Consider the following 15496-nt stretch of genomic DNA (forward strand, 5'->3'; position numbering starts at 1 on the left):
AGAGTTAATGTGAATTTTAGTGCCTCTAATTTTAGATTGAAGTGAAGTCTAGAATAAAAACCCACCAGCTGACAATTGAATTTATAGATAGTTGTGAATATTTCAGGCTTGAATAATAGAGCTGTAGAATTTCAGAGACAGAGCGCAAGAGAATTAAGGCTAGCTGTAGTTTTAGGTTCTAATGTCATGGTGTCTAGGAAGTGCTCAGTAGAGTGAGCTAAGTAGTAATTAGGAGACAACTGTGTGCTTTCAGAGATTCTGTTTAGGTGTCACCAGGAACTATGGGGAGGTAACTTACCAGGACAGGGTTGTTGGTCCTTTCTTACTGGGTGCATAGTGAGGGAACTGCCAAGAAATGACAAGTCAATTTGTGTGAATAAATTTTGCAAAAATATCTCTACTCCTGTTTGCTCAGCTTATTATTATTTTAGTTTTTGTTTAAATCAATGAGTACCATTTGGATCTGTCTTGGCTTTGAGCCATTTCTACTCTGGAGTAGAACTCGGAGTGTGAACTGAATTCACATCCCATCTCTTCTAATTCTTTAGCTGTCTTGCCTTTAAGTTTCATGTCACGTGAGACTTAATTCCCTTAAAGATTACATCATGGATCGTAACCATGTGGAGAATGAAGTTTGATACCTGGCACGTAAGAATCACTTGATAAATAGAAGCCTTGCTAGTATTTACTCCGGGCAAAAAGTGTCATTAAGAAGGTAGTTCATGGTGAGAAAAGAAGCACTTACAACCTGCGAACAACTCTAGCTTACTTCATTCATTTATGGTGAAGTGGACAGATCTCAATGAGAAGATATTTCCAGGGTTGCCAGCACTTCTGTGGAAACTGTTGTCCAAAAGGTTCTCGTTCGCATCCAGGTTATCGCAGAGCAAATAGACTGACATTTTGGATGACACAGCTGATAGAAGAGTTCCTCATTTTCAGAGACTTGAATAACATGCCTTTGTCACATGCATTTGGAGATATTTAGCAAATAACTGTTACATAAATGAGAGGGTAATTTCTGGCTTTTTTTTCTCTTAAATGGAGATTCTGCAAATATTAGAAATCCACGAGAAAAAGCTTGGGTGGGAGGGGATGAAAATTAAGGAAGTAAAGAAAGTAAGTGAATCTAGAGGTGGCAGGAAATGAAGGGCTGGTGAGGGGGGACAGAGAGGAACCCAGAGAAAACTGTGTATGTTTTGTGATCCAGGGGAGCAAGGCAACTCTCCTCTGGGGCACAGGGGTAGGGGAGGAGAAAGGAAAAGAATGAAGAAGAAAAATGAAAAAGTAACCTTGCAGACAGATGGTGAAAGAGTTAATTGTCATCGCTGTGAGAAATTCAGTGCCAGGGAGAGGAAAGGGGAACAGCCATGGTTTAGTAGCCTAATAACTTCTAACTCTAGCCTAAGATCATAATGTATGTGTGAGCAGTCCGGTAATTATAAGGTAATAAGTGAAGTGGTGGTATAAGAGCTCTAAATTAAAAGGAATTCACAGGGCTGCTGTAAGTCAGTGCCGATCCGATTTCTTTCAAACGTTGACTTGAGGAAAGTGCTTAGCCCTGAGTGCAAGCAGGGAGACAAGGAGAGCGATCTATTAATTACAACACTCATTAGCAGTGACGGGTACAAGGCAGGAGATGCTGGGGGGGGGGGGGCGGTCGTCAAGGAGGAAAGAGGATGCTATAGTTCGGGCTGGTTGAGGAGAAGACTTTTTCTTTTGCTAGCTCTTTGAGTACAGGCCAAACCCAAAGAGGTGGCCACAGGGAAATCATTTCCTGGTGTTTTTTTTTCTCCTTCCTCTTTTTGGCACACTCTAATAATACTGCGAGACTTCAGGAAGTGGAGCTCAGTTTCCACAGTGTTTGCCTTCATGTTTGGCTTAGGCGGGCAGAAATTCCTGATAAGAAGTTCCTTTGTGTTGTCTTGGTATAGAACAATGGGGCAAAAGTGGTCTGGAAGAAAGCCTGAGGTCTTCGCAATGGTAAAACATCACTCAACTTAAGAGTGGGAGAAGAGCCCCAAAATTCCAATGAATAACCATTACACAGTGGGTTTCCTTTAAATCAACCTTCCACTGGGAAGCAATCATCTAAGTCTCTCTCTCTGTTATCACTTCTTCCTTCTTTCCTGGGCTCTTAGAAGGTTCTTAGAGGGTTTGTGGAAAGTGGCTTTGCTTTATGGCTAGGATGATACACCAATTCTATCTTTGCATCTAATTACTTTTTGAGAAATTCAATGGCTTGTGGATCCAACAAAGAATGAGAAGCAATGTGTTTCTTCTAGATATGAGGAATATTATGTCACCTGAGATACTTCATCTCCGAGGGATCCGATGTTAAAAGACAAAAGGGAAAGCGAGAGAAGGGAAAGAGGGGAGGGAAGGGACCATCACGACAAAGTTTGCTACATTTCTGCACTACTGAATATGATGTGTGAGATTTATGACTTACTGAAGGCTTGGATGGCTTTTAAAGATTCATCTCTTAAATAATGGCAGATCACAGGTAAATTTGCACACACACGTACTCACACACTCACACCTTTGCACAAATATATTGATCAGTGCTAGTGATCCATTCACAAAGCTTTAGGGCCTGAGGAAGTAATCCATAAGTACCAACTGGAGTTTTATATTTGATGTTTTTATATATTGTGAAATGGCTAGGAAATGGGGCGATTTAAATAAAGAAACGACATGATTGAGGATATATTCCCGATGTGCTTCAGTTAGATCAATAAAAGACACAGTTATGCTATGGAAGCATGCTGACAAATAGTAATTACAGAGCTGAGCATCATCTGTTCAATCTTGAAATAAAAGTTTGGTTCTGCTCATAATAAAAATGCATACAGCATGAGAAAGTGGAAAGAGAGGTGGAGTGAGGATAAATGAAATTTTTAGAAATGACATGGGCTTTGCCAATCACCATCTCTTCTATTGATAAATTTAGAATCTAGATTTAGATATTGATAGTTATACTCCATGAGAAAAGGTAAAACAAAAGCAATGGGACCCTCTAGAGCTTTTCTTGATAGTTTGTCTTTATGCTTTCACATAACCCTGGCATGCCCTTATCCCGATCACCTTCTTGTAGAACAAGAGATATTGCCTGGACAATGAATGATGTGCAGTATCTCACCCTTACGAAGGAAGCCTTGGCAAAGACTAATGTCTTTAACAAACAAATTCTTATTTTTGTTTTCTTCCTTCCATCTTTTCGCTTTACCTTTTCTATTTTTTTTTAATTTGTCTACTTCTGTTGGTCTCTCTCTTTGACGCTCTCTTCTCTCTTTCTCTCTCTCTCTCTCTGTCCATCTCAGGCTTCTCTGCAGAATGTCAAACAAAGATCGACACATTGATTCCAGCTGTTCGTCCTTCATCAAGACGGAACCCTCCAGCCCAGCCTCCCTGACGGACAGCGTCAACCACCACAGTCCTGGTGGCTCTTCAGACGCCAGTGGGAGCTACAGTTCAACCATGAATGGTCATCAGAACGGACTGGACTCACCACCTCTCTACCCTTCTGCTCCTATCCTGGGAGGTAATGGGCCTGTCAGGAAACTGTATGATGACTGCTCTAGCACCATAGTTGAAGACCCCCAGACCAAGTGTGAATACATGCTTAACTCCATGCCCAAGAGACTGTGCTTAGTGTGTGGTGACATCGCCTCTGGGTACCACTATGGGGTTGCATCCTGTGAAGCTTGCAAGGCATTCTTCAAGAGGACAATTCAAGGTGAGTGCTGGACCTGAGAATAAATATCACAAAATCTCATACAGTGTATTTGCTTCACCCTAGTTCTTATTCTTATCCAATTATTTTTCAGTATAACTTTTATCTTGAGTAGAGATTAAAATTGATAGTGGAGGATTTATAGAATAAAGTCTCCCTAATATGCCGTATCCATTAATTCTACTTCCAATATTAAGATCTTATGATGATGCAATGATACGAAGGGTTGAGTGGAGTTTAAAAGAATGTAACAATGAGAGTCTATGTGGCAACTGAGCAAATATACATTTCCACGTTAGATTAATTAGTACTTTTTAACCCATTGGTTCATCTTATAGGTGAATGAAAATAGGAAATATTTTAGACCACTGGTTTTCAAATTGGAGCATGTATTAAAGTCACTTGGCAGTGTTGTTTAAATGCAGATTCCTGGATCCTGTCCCTGGAGTTTCTGAATCCTTAGATTTAGGATAGGGGCCTAAGAATGTATAGCTCTCAGCAATTCTAAAGCGATGCTGATTCTGCTGAGTCAAGGGTTACACTTTGAGGACTGTTGCTCTGAACCAATTAAATGGTTTGAGATTCCTCAGCCTCCATTTTCCCTGAACTTTGCATAGACTTTCCTCATTTTTAAATGACTTCATATAAAAACTCTATAAATAATACCAATAAAATTTCATTAAGTTATAATATATGCCTCTAAATTTGTATGTGATTTGAGGCCCAAATTTGTGAAGTCTTCAGAGTTAGATAAACATTATTTCCCCCACTAAATGTCAAAAAAAACATGATTGCACTTTCTATGTGTGCCTTTATAGGATTCATCTACAAATATAGAACTCAATTCACTTTTAAAGATGTATATATATTCTGACAGAAAATTAGATTTCATTTTTTTTAGTCTCTTGTGATAAAAATATGGGGGAAGGAAAGAGAAATCATTTATTGAGCAGCCACAGCACACCAATGAATTCTGCTCATACTTTATTATATATATGTTAAATTTATATAGTTACTTTTTTGGTGCTAGTGATTAAACCAGGGGTCTTGCTTATGCTGGTATATATGCAGCCTACCACTGCTAGCTCTCCAAAATATCTTCTCTTCTCTTTTCACGTATTTCTTTTTGGTCCTTCCTTTCCCTCCCTCCCTCCCTCCCTCCCTCCCTCCCTCCCTCCCTCCCTCCCTTCCTTCCTTCCTTACTTACTTTCTCCCCCCTCCCTTCACTTTTTTAGGTTTCGCACTCAGGACTTTTCATTCTAGCCTGGCATTTGATCATTTGAACCATGCATCTAGTTTTGAATTTTTGATGGTTAACTGGAGAAAGATCTGGCCTAACTTTAAAACACAATCCTCAGATCTCAGTTTCCTGAGTAACTGGGATTGCATGGCATGTCAGTATTAGAGATAGGATGAAACTAGTGGCATGACTAACCAATGCCCAGCTCTATATATCTACATATCCACATCCTCCTCCTCCTTCTTCTTCCTCCTCCTTCTCCTCTCCTCCTCCTCCTCCTCCTCCTCCTCCTCCTTCTTCCTCCTTCTCCTCCTCCTCCTCCTCCTCCTCCTTCTTCTTTTTCTTCTTCCCCTTCCTCCTCTTCTTTCTCTTCCTCTTCTTCCTCTCCTCCTCTTCCATCACTTTTTCCTCCTTCACCCCCTTCTCTTGCTTCTTTATGATTCTTTGATTTTTCTTTGCAGTGGTCCTAGAGCTTGAACTCAAAGCCCAGGTACTGTTCCTGAGCTTTTGTGCTCAAATCTAGTGCTCTACCTACCACTTTGAGTTACAGGTCTATTTCTAGCTCTTTGATAGTCAATGGGAGATGAATGTCTCATGGACTTTCCTGCTGGATGGTTAATGTCCTAAGTTAAAGTTACAGGCATTAAGGTTATCAGCTATGGGCATGAATTTTTTTTGTAGTTCCTGGACTTGAACTCCTGGCTTGGGTATTGTCCCTGAGCTCTTCAGCTCAAGGGTAGCACTCTACAACTTGACCCACAGTGCCACTTCCAGTTTTCTAGTGGTTAATTGGAGACAAGAGTTTCATGAACTTTAGTGCCTGGACTGGCTTTGAACTGCAGTCCTCAGATGTCAGCCTTTTAAGTAGCTAGGATTACAACCATGAGCCACTGGTGCCTGGGTAGCCATGCCTTTTCTTTCTTTTTTTTTTTTTTTGCCAATCCTGGGGCTTGAACTCAGGGCCTGGGCACTGTCCTTGGACACTTTTTGCTGAAGGCTAGTGCTTTGCCACTTGAGCCACAACACCACTTCTGGCTTTTTTCTGTGTATGTGGTATCAAGGAATGGAATCCAGGGCTTTGTGCACGCTAGGCAAGCACTCTACCACTAGGCCACACTCCCGGCCATAGCCATGACATTTTTAAAAGTACAAAATAGGTAGTGTTAAGCTCTAATACTTTCAAATATTTTAGCAAAAGATGGTTCCAAACCCCTTATATGCATGTAAGAGTAGTTTCTTGCCCTTCTCTTTTAAGAGTGCCAGGCAGTGCAATTCTTCTTGACTAGCTGCTCTGGAAGATCAGGGAGACTGTAAGACTGTTCTTTGTGACAAAAATTGCACCATCTCCCACTTTGGTTTTGGTTTTGTTTAGTTTTTGGAATTGGAGATGGCAAATAGAGCTTTTGGGATTGCTGAGCATGTGCTCCAGTGCTGAACTTTAACCTCGCTCCTCTGTTTATCATACAGCTACATGGATGTATGACTGAGAAAAAGAGCAAAGAGTTTACTTATAGCACTATTTGGAGCCTGGATTATAGTTCCGTGCTATAGTGCACGTTTAGCATGCCTGAAAGCCTGGTTTCAATCCCCAGAACTGAAAAAGGAAAAACCTTCAACTAATCATGTGTATATAATACACACACACATATGTCAAATGCATGTCTAATTCTTACATAATATAGAAGGAATACTTCATAACCTTGTGTAGCTTGAACTGAGGAATCTAAAGTCGAGTTAGTGTAGACGAAGTCTCTCCCAAGCTGTATCTTCACATTTTAATCAGCCATATCGCCATATTTTAACCAGCTGTATTTTCATATTTCTTGGTTCACCATTGGTATATTTTATGAATGTTTCTTTAGGAAAAATACTTTATTCACAGAAAATTATTTTCTTAACTGCTTTATAATGGAAATCACTAATACCTACTTCTTTCATTATTTAAGCATAAAATAAGAGATAATAACATGTGGAGGAATCAGGCTATGGTGGCTTTTGCCTATAACCCTAATTATTCAAGAGGCTGGGGCCTGAAGGATCTTGGTTTGAAGCCAGCCCATGCAGTGTAGCCCTTTGAGCTCTATCTCCAATGAATGAGCAAAAATTGTATTTACAGTGTGACTCCAATGATAGAGTGTCAGTCAGAAGAAAAAAAAGCTAGTGAGAGTGCAAGACGATAAGTTTAACCCTCAGCGATAGATTATGTGTTTATCATTCATAACTGGTTTGATACCTAGTACTTCCCAAAATACATGTAAAATGTAATCTAAAGAAGCAGTGGTGATCTATAGATTCCTATTTGGAGAAACTTCTGCTTATTTATGAATATTTCAAAATTGAATATTAAAGCACACCCTCTCAACTTTCTGGTCACATTTTAGTTGCTATTATTCAAAGGGTTATCAACTTAGTGGGCACATATGTATAAAATTTTAACCATTCATGATATTTATTAAGTCATCCTACTCAGCTCTGAATCTAACTGCATGAAGATAAGCAAATATTCTGGGGTTACATTAACAATTGCTACCTAAGCTAATATGGAGTAAGAGGTTCTCAGGGTAAAAAAAACTTTTTTCTTTTACTTCATACATATTTTCAGAGTCCTGCAAGCCAGGTAGTTTTGTTGCAGCTGGGGTTTTGTCTTCTCAACACTTTATCAAAGCTGTGTGTTCCTGAAGATTGTGAATGAAAGTAAATTCCCGTGACAGATTAACAAATTTTGAGAGAGAGACGGGGTGGGGGGGATATGATTAAGCTCTTCATATTCAGAACATTCTGTGGAGAAAGAGCGATTTTGTGAAAGTATAGTTTCTGACAATTTTTCTTTTAAATTGTATTACTTAGTAACAGGTATGCCATAGTTATATACTGCATGGTACCTGGAATAGAAAAATTGGAGTTCTGTGTATGATTATTCTTTAGAATGCCAAATAGCCATCTAAACCAGAACAGAAGAAAACACAGGATGCTTTCTGGCAATTATAGGCAATGCTTGTTTTCTCTCTACATTGGAAAGACAGCAAGTTTCAAGGATTTTGAGCAGGTGAAAGAGATATCACTGTCCAGATTAGCACTCTGGACTTGCCCACCTGGCTGTGTTTGTAGCTGGCAGCTGGGCAATAGTTGGTAAAGGTACCCTGCTAGCTATATCATCAGGCCCTCACACTGTGGTGCTTACTTAGCTCCCAAAAGGCAGTGAGGCAGATAAAGGGATTAAATTGTGAAAGTATAATGTAATGATTAGGGCGGTGATTGTAAGGAAGATTGGAACAGCCCCTCCTTTTTGTGGCCAAAATAGTGAGAGCAATTGAACTCTCAAGATGCCCTAAGTAGGCTGAACATATTGTACTGTTCCAGACTTTTTCCTACATAGAAGGGGCCATATGAAGGATGCTATGACCGCCGGAAGCGTTACAGCCAAATAACCCTTGACAGATAGTAGTCTTTCTCTTCTGGCCCTTCCCTTAAAACTCTCCAGGGAATGAGAAGAGATTATATAACTCCCCTTGAGAACCAGTCCTTCTACTGTCTTCCAGTCTTAATGGCCAGGGTATTATGTAAGTGTGAGTGCCTTGCCAAGGCCTGGTTCTGGTCTCCTTGCCTTGGATAAAGGGACAGATGCTGCCAAAGGCATGTTTATGAGCATCTTAAGAATCATTATTTCCTACTGTGCATTTGAAGGATTGGCTATTAAATGTGTAATAATTACTACATTTTGAAAGTTTGGGCAAGGAAATGCTTGTTCTATTTTCTGGAATGGAGTGTTGCTCAATTCTAGAATTAAAAAATAAAGTCAATTAATAACTTCAAGAAATATAAAAAATGAAATTCATGATTGTTGTTTTTCGGTATTTTTGTGGTGGTGGTGGTTTTTTTTTTTAATCAAAATAATACTTCGTTTGTTTGTTTGGTTCATTGGTTGGTTTTGTTTCTGCTGTAGATCAAACCCAGAGCAGCAGATACTTAAGATCTATAGTTTGTCACCTTGAATGAGCTCTTTGTACTACAGATACCTTGTAATGCCCACGGCCTTTTGGCAGAGGACTTTTCTTGTCTAGATGGTGATGACATTAGTAAAAGCCTAAATCCTATCTTTACCATGAGGCATTAAAGTTGAGCCACTTCTCTGGCAGCTCTGTGCTCAAGCAATTAGGGGCAGAGCTCTGGGATAAGGTTTCTATACTCAATTGCTTGGCTTTAGGGCAGTAGGTAGTTGGGCCCTGAAGAATGTGATATCGATGGAACACTTTTCTTTGTGTATTTTATTTTATTTATATGTATTTTTTCTTTTTGGGGGAGTTCTGAGGCCTGATCCCTGGGCCTGGGTCCTGTCCCTGAGCTCTTTTGTTCAAGGCTACCACTTTGAGCCACTAGTAGTTACATTGGAGATAAGAATAAGGGACTTTTCTGGTCTGGCCTTCCTTTGTTTAGTAGCTGGATTCAAACTGCAATCCTTGGGTCTCAGCCTCTTGAGAAGCTCAGATTACAGGTGTAAGCCATCAGTGCCTGGCTATTTGTATACTTTAGTCTTAGACTATTTTGCAAATATGGAGAAAATAATATCTCACAAATGCAAACATCTGTATATCAGATGAAGATTCCAAAGGAAAAATCATTAAAAGTATTTTCTACTTAATGTTTAGACAAAATGGTTTTCCCAGTTTATAGTAAATGTCAGTGTTAAAACAGTATATTCTAAAATTAAAATGCAAAATAATGTGGAAATGTCTAAACTAACTTGATATGAATCTCAATGGCTTTTTATAAGCTGTGGATGCAGTGATAAATGGAGAAGTAATATTTTTAAAAGAAATGTTGTCTCCAATTCCTTTGCTTCAAATCAGACTGGCTTTTATTGAAAGTTTAATTGACTTTTCTACTTTTCCTCATATTTCATGATAATTGTCTGATTTTTAAGACTGTATTAATTATGTAAATTGCATTCCTTTTTTCTAAAGTGTGTTTATTGTAGCTAAGTTACTAATAGCAAGTATTATTCTACTTCTGCTATTTTACTTGGTAGATCCACTGTTTAATAATAAAAGAAGTGAAGACCTTCTGCTAGTAGAGAAGATATATCATGTGAATGGGTCTTCTAAAACAGAATAACTTACAATTTCATTTCTTTCAGTTTTGACTTTGAAGAACTATTTCTTGTGATAAATGAATAGCAATTCCTTTTCAATGGTTGCCTCTGACTTTTAGGAATAGGCCTAAGTTGTCACACTTCTTAGGTTGTTAAATAATTGCTCATCAGCAGATGTTTTAAAATGACAGACTAAATGGTAAATTAGAATTTAAATTTCTTAGGATATTAGGATCTAAATATCTTAGGATCTATTGGCTGCAATCCTTTTTGTCATATTTGATGCTTTATTTTTTTAAGCTTTGTAAAAATCTGACACCACTCTGAGTTTAGGGTCTAGACACAAATCCCCTTTTATCTTCTGTGTAGGTATCATTGATTCACAAGATTTTTACTGGAGGAAATTTCCTGGACAAATTTACATATATCTCATTTATTTAAACTAAAAGCAAGTTCACAATGATAAAGTTTTTATTCTATTGTTTTTTTTTCTAGTCTTTTCTTCACTCTTTATATTAAACCTTTGGAAATATAAAATTACGAACATGATTACATAGATAAGTGTGTACATAGATGTGTGTGTGTGTGTGTGTGTGTGTGTGAGAGAGAGAGAGAGAGAGAGAGAGAGAGAGAAAGAGAAAGAGAGAAGAGAGAGAGACTAAGCATAGTATAGAATCAATGTAAATTAACAACATAACTAGTGACTGCTAGTTAAAAGTTAGATTTTTAGATCATGTAAAATCAATGGTAAATTTTAGAGATTGAGATGCATGCCCAACATTGTTTTTCTTTATAGTTATTTTCCTTTGAGATGGGATATTAGCTCCTGCCTCTTCCTCTCTTACTACTGGAATTTACAGTATTTATCACCATAGCTAGCTATATGGTTGAATTTCGATCTGGTAAAAAAATAAAAGAAAAAAGTAAGAAAATGTAATGCTCTTCATCACATTCTTATCTTTCAGATGTTAGCAAGTTAACTGGTGACACTAGAATCTCAAATGCTATTTACTTTTAAAATTTAAACAGTGTAACATTATTATGTTCTGAAAGTTGCTTCAAATCAACTCATCATTCTAAACTGTGTAGGACATATTTTCCAGTTGGATTAAAAACTCATCTCATATGAGGGGTATAAGGCAGAGACATTCAGGGGAAAAAAAGAATTTGCACTGAGACTTTCAAGACCATATTAAATGCCCTACTCTAATTTACTGCAAAATTAGGCAAACAAAATTAACTTTCCTAGCAATTTATTTTTTTATTTTTTTTGGCCAGTCCTGGGCTTGAGCTCAGGGCCTAAGTACTGTCCTTGGACTTTCTTGAGCCTCAGCACCACTTCCGGCTTTTTTCTATGTATGTGGTACCGAGGAATCGAACCCAGGTCTTCGTGCATGCTAGGCAAACACTTTAACCACTAGGCCAATCTCCCGGCCAAATAGTCAGTGCTTTCCTAGCAATTTATTTGTAAAACGTTTGATCCTGTTTCCTACTATTCTTTTAATTCACAGTTATGATACATTTGAGAAGTGGGAAAGAGTGATAATATGTATTTTATATCACTCTAGCAATATTGCATTTTCTCTATCTTGTATTTTTTAAAAGGCATTCTTGAGGATGAGAGAATGTAGCTGGATGGGGATAGCATGTTTCTCTTGCTGGCTTCCATGCCATACAAACAAATAAAGGTGAGAGAGAGAGAGAGAGAGAGAGAGAGAGAGAGAGAGAGAGAGAGAGAGAGAGAGAGAGAGAGAGAGAGAGAGAGAGAGAGAGAGAGAGAGGGGGAGGGGAGGGGAGGGGAGGGGAGGGGAGGAGAGAGAGAGAGAGAGAGAGAGAGAGAGAGAGAGAGAGAGAGAGAGAGAGAGAGAGAGAGAGAGAGAGAGAGAGAGAGAGAATAAAAAGTCCTAGATACCTCAGGCAGATAAACCATAAAAAAGCTAGAAATGGCCAGGCAATAGTGGCTCACACCTGTAATCCTAGCTACTCAGGTGGCTGAGATCTGAGGAGAGCAGTTCAAAGTCTGCCAGGGTAGAAACATCCAGCCCCAAGACTCTTATCTCCAATTAACCAGCAGAAAACTGAGAATGGAGCTGTAGCTTGTAGGGGTAGAATGCTAGCCTTGAGTAAAAGAGCTCAGGGATAGCACCCAACCCCTGAATTAAAGCCCCATAACCACCTCCACCCAGAGAAAAGAAAAGAAAAAGAGCATGGCTAAGCCAGCTATGGATCTGTAGAGGACCAGCTTTGAGTGAAAAAGCTAAATGATACCTTGAAGTCCTGAGTTCATGCTGCAATAAAAAGGTATAGTAGTAAGTTTTTCAATTTGTAATACTTATAATTAATACAAATATAACATTTAGTCATTTTTAAAATACTTAAATTTTCATAATTTAATAGATTTCCTAATATATTAACATACATATAAGTTCCATAGACCCTATTTTATAGAATCAAGAAATTTAAAAAATACATGTTCTTTTGAAATTATCTTTACTTATACCTCTTTAGTCAAAACCTATAGTCTTACCTTTTTTTCTTTCTTCAGGTACTGAGACTAAAACTCAAGGCATGGGTGCTATCCCTTAGTTTTTTTCACATAAGGCTCTATTAGTTGAGTGACAATTCCACTTCCAGCTTTCCAGCTTTTTGTGGGCTAATTGGAGATAAGAGCCTCACAGACCTTCTGCCTGGGCTAGCTTCAAACCTAGATCCTCAGATCTCATCTTTATCAATAATTTAAAATTATAGGCCCCCGGCACCTGCTATTTTTAATCAGGTGAATATTAGAAGGAAGAAAAATACTTGAATTTTCATTTTTAAAGAAAAAATGATGCATCCTTTGGTATAAAAGTTTTATTTTGATAAGCAAAAGGAAGTATTAGTAATTTTTATGTACTGTTTTAAAGGTGTCTCTGAGTAATACAAGAATCAGGATAAGGAAATTTAGTAGAGGGGTTTCTTGATTAAAGTTTAGAATTTGCATTGTTTATGTATCATCTCAGTGAATCTCAAAGCCTGTCCCCCGAATGACATTCTCATAACTAGTTTTGCACACACTATTTGCATAGCTTCCATTTGAGGAAGATCGTAGATAAGTACCAGAATCTTCAAAGGAAGGAATGCAGTGCAGTGCCACATCCTTGAGCACCTGTCTTTTCCTCTAACCTCTGAAATGTGTAGAGAGGTACTGTTTGGTTTCTGGAACATCCTTATTTTCCTCCAGAGTCTTTAGACTCTATTTTCTAGCGAGAATAGTTTCAAATTTCACCAATACTTAAAGTGATAGCTCCTCAATTTATGCTTGCAGTTATTATTCCTTGAGGCAATGTCTCCTCAAGTTCCCAGGGTTCAATTGTTCTTTCTGCCTCTGCCTACCAAAAAGGAGGATAGTCATGCATCGTTGCGCTGGTTTCTTATATTTGTTCTTCTTCAGATGGTAGTAATTTTCAAAGGTTTTTAATGTCTATACTTAACTGATAAGAAACCTATAAGTTATTAAAAGAAATAATCAGAGACTCTACCCTGCTAATCATTTGACCAAAAATGGACAGTCTTTTTTTTTTTCTTTTTCTGCCAGTCCTGGGCTTGGTCTCAGGGCCTGAGCACTGTCCTTGGGTTTTCTCAAGGCTAGAACTCTACCACTTGAAAACGACTTCTGGCATTTTTCTATGTATGTGGTACCGAGGAATCGAACCCTGGTTTTCCTGCATGCTAGGCAAGCACTCTACTACTAGACCAAACTCTGGCCCCAAATAGCAAATTTTCTAACATAAATAATTTTCTTTCTTAAAACAGAATTGAACTTACTGTCTCTAGTTGTCATCATCATAGTCATCTCCTCCCCCTCCTCCTCTTCCTCCTCCTCCCCCGCCTCCTCCTCCTTTTAGCATTTTATTTTTGAGATAGAGTCTTGTTCAGTCTGGCCTCAAACTCTAGGATTACCTAAGTGTTTAGGCACTCAGTATACAGCTGCATTATCCGGGATTACAAGCATGTGTGACTGGACCCACTTTGAACTTCCCTCTGTACTCTTCTTCTCTGAGAGCACCAGTTGTCAACCTGTACTATAGCAACTACTTAGATGCTCAGATTTTTATTTCAGAGTAGGGCAACACAAACTCTAATTGAGGGGAGAGTGCTTTTTCTACTGTAGGGTATCCTGGTATCTAAGTCTTACCAGCAAGACTCTAACCCTCCCTCTGATAATGATCCTCCTTGTTTGCTTGCCCTTCTTCAAAAAAATCTATTTTTCAATTCAGATATCAAACCTCCACATGGTGGCTAAGCAACTTAAAAGTAGAAGAGATTCTCTGTCCAGCGTTTCCTAACTTCTGCTCTTGAGCAATTCTCTCCCAATGGTTGGCTTGCTGTGTAATGTCAGGGGTGAACCGAGGGGCAGGGGCATAAGCATACTAGAGGAGTGCTTTACCACCGAGCTGCACAACAAGCTGTGATTTTAGCCTCCAGCAGTGTCCCTAGTCTGGTAGGCACTGGACATCCTCCTGAGAAGTTGGACTAGTGCGCCACCACACCCCACGATGCTGGAAGTCAGGTTGATGTATGGTGTGTGACCTACCTCTGATTTAGCAGTTAACATGTAGTACTCAACCCATCTCATGTACAAAGGGAGAAATTTTAATTACACAGAAAATGCTTTGAGCCTGACTTGACTCAGCATGTTCATTCACAATCTATACATTGTATTGTTCCTACTGCTACATTCCTATAATCTCCTATAATTTGTATGGAAGAGATCTTAAGTTTACTCGTGTCTGCTTGCCTATCCAAAGTGCTTGGGGACAGAAATGTTTTTTTTTTTAATTTTTGTTTTTGTTTTGGGGTGGTGGGCCAAACCCAAGACCTCTGGCATTAGTTCTAGTGCTACTCTCCCTCCCCCCAGCCACAAAACATTCTTCAGTATTCTTGAAGACTCCTGGTTCTTGAAGTCATGTGGGGAATTTGCAAGGTGTACCTCCATTTTGTATTTTCAGGTTAGGGTTGCTTAATTTTGGTAGACATACATAGTTGAATACATGGAGTCGATCTTGGAGGAAGTCTGACACTAGCATCTTGTTTTCTTGCACATTTCTTGGCATATGGATCACTTTTTAGAATAGAGGATCTTCAGGGCAGCCTTAGGAAAGATTTCCTTGCTTTTTTTCATACTTAACATAGAAGGAAAATGCAGTAAGTAGAATTTTTCAGTAATTGTCAGCTGCCAAGATACAACGTTAGCTATTGAGCATACCACATTTGGTTGTGATCCCTTTTGATATAATATCTTGCCTATTTTTGGCACTCATTGCTATTAGCACCTGTTTCATGTGTAAGCCAGTACCTGGGCTTGAACTCAGGGCCTCTTGCTGGACTTTTTCTCTTTAAGTCTGATGTTCTACCACGTGTGTCACAGCTCTGCTTTTGGCTTTTTTCT

General features: G+C 38.8%; 1 protein-coding gene across 6 annotated transcripts in view; it reads left to right on the top strand.

Moving 5' to 3' along the window:
• Positions 1-15496, top strand: part of Esrrg (estrogen related receptor gamma) — a 542282-nt gene that overhangs the window by 376572 nt on the left and 150214 nt on the right. For all 6 annotated transcript variants that reach the window (XM_090341192.1, XM_090341191.1, XM_090341193.1 and 3 more), the window contains one exon: positions 3324-3739. In XM_090341192.1, coding sequence (XP_090197318.1) covers positions 3337-3739 — 403 coding nt within the window. In that variant the 5' untranslated portion in view covers positions 3324-3336. The remainder of the gene's footprint in view (positions 1-3323; positions 3740-15496) is intronic.

Source organism: Megascapheus bottae, chromosome 10, assembly GCF_031878675.1.
Source record: "Megascapheus bottae isolate mThoBot1 chromosome 10, mThoBot2.hap1, whole genome shotgun sequence".
Lineage (NCBI taxonomy): Eukaryota > Metazoa > Chordata > Mammalia > Rodentia > Geomyidae > Megascapheus > Megascapheus bottae.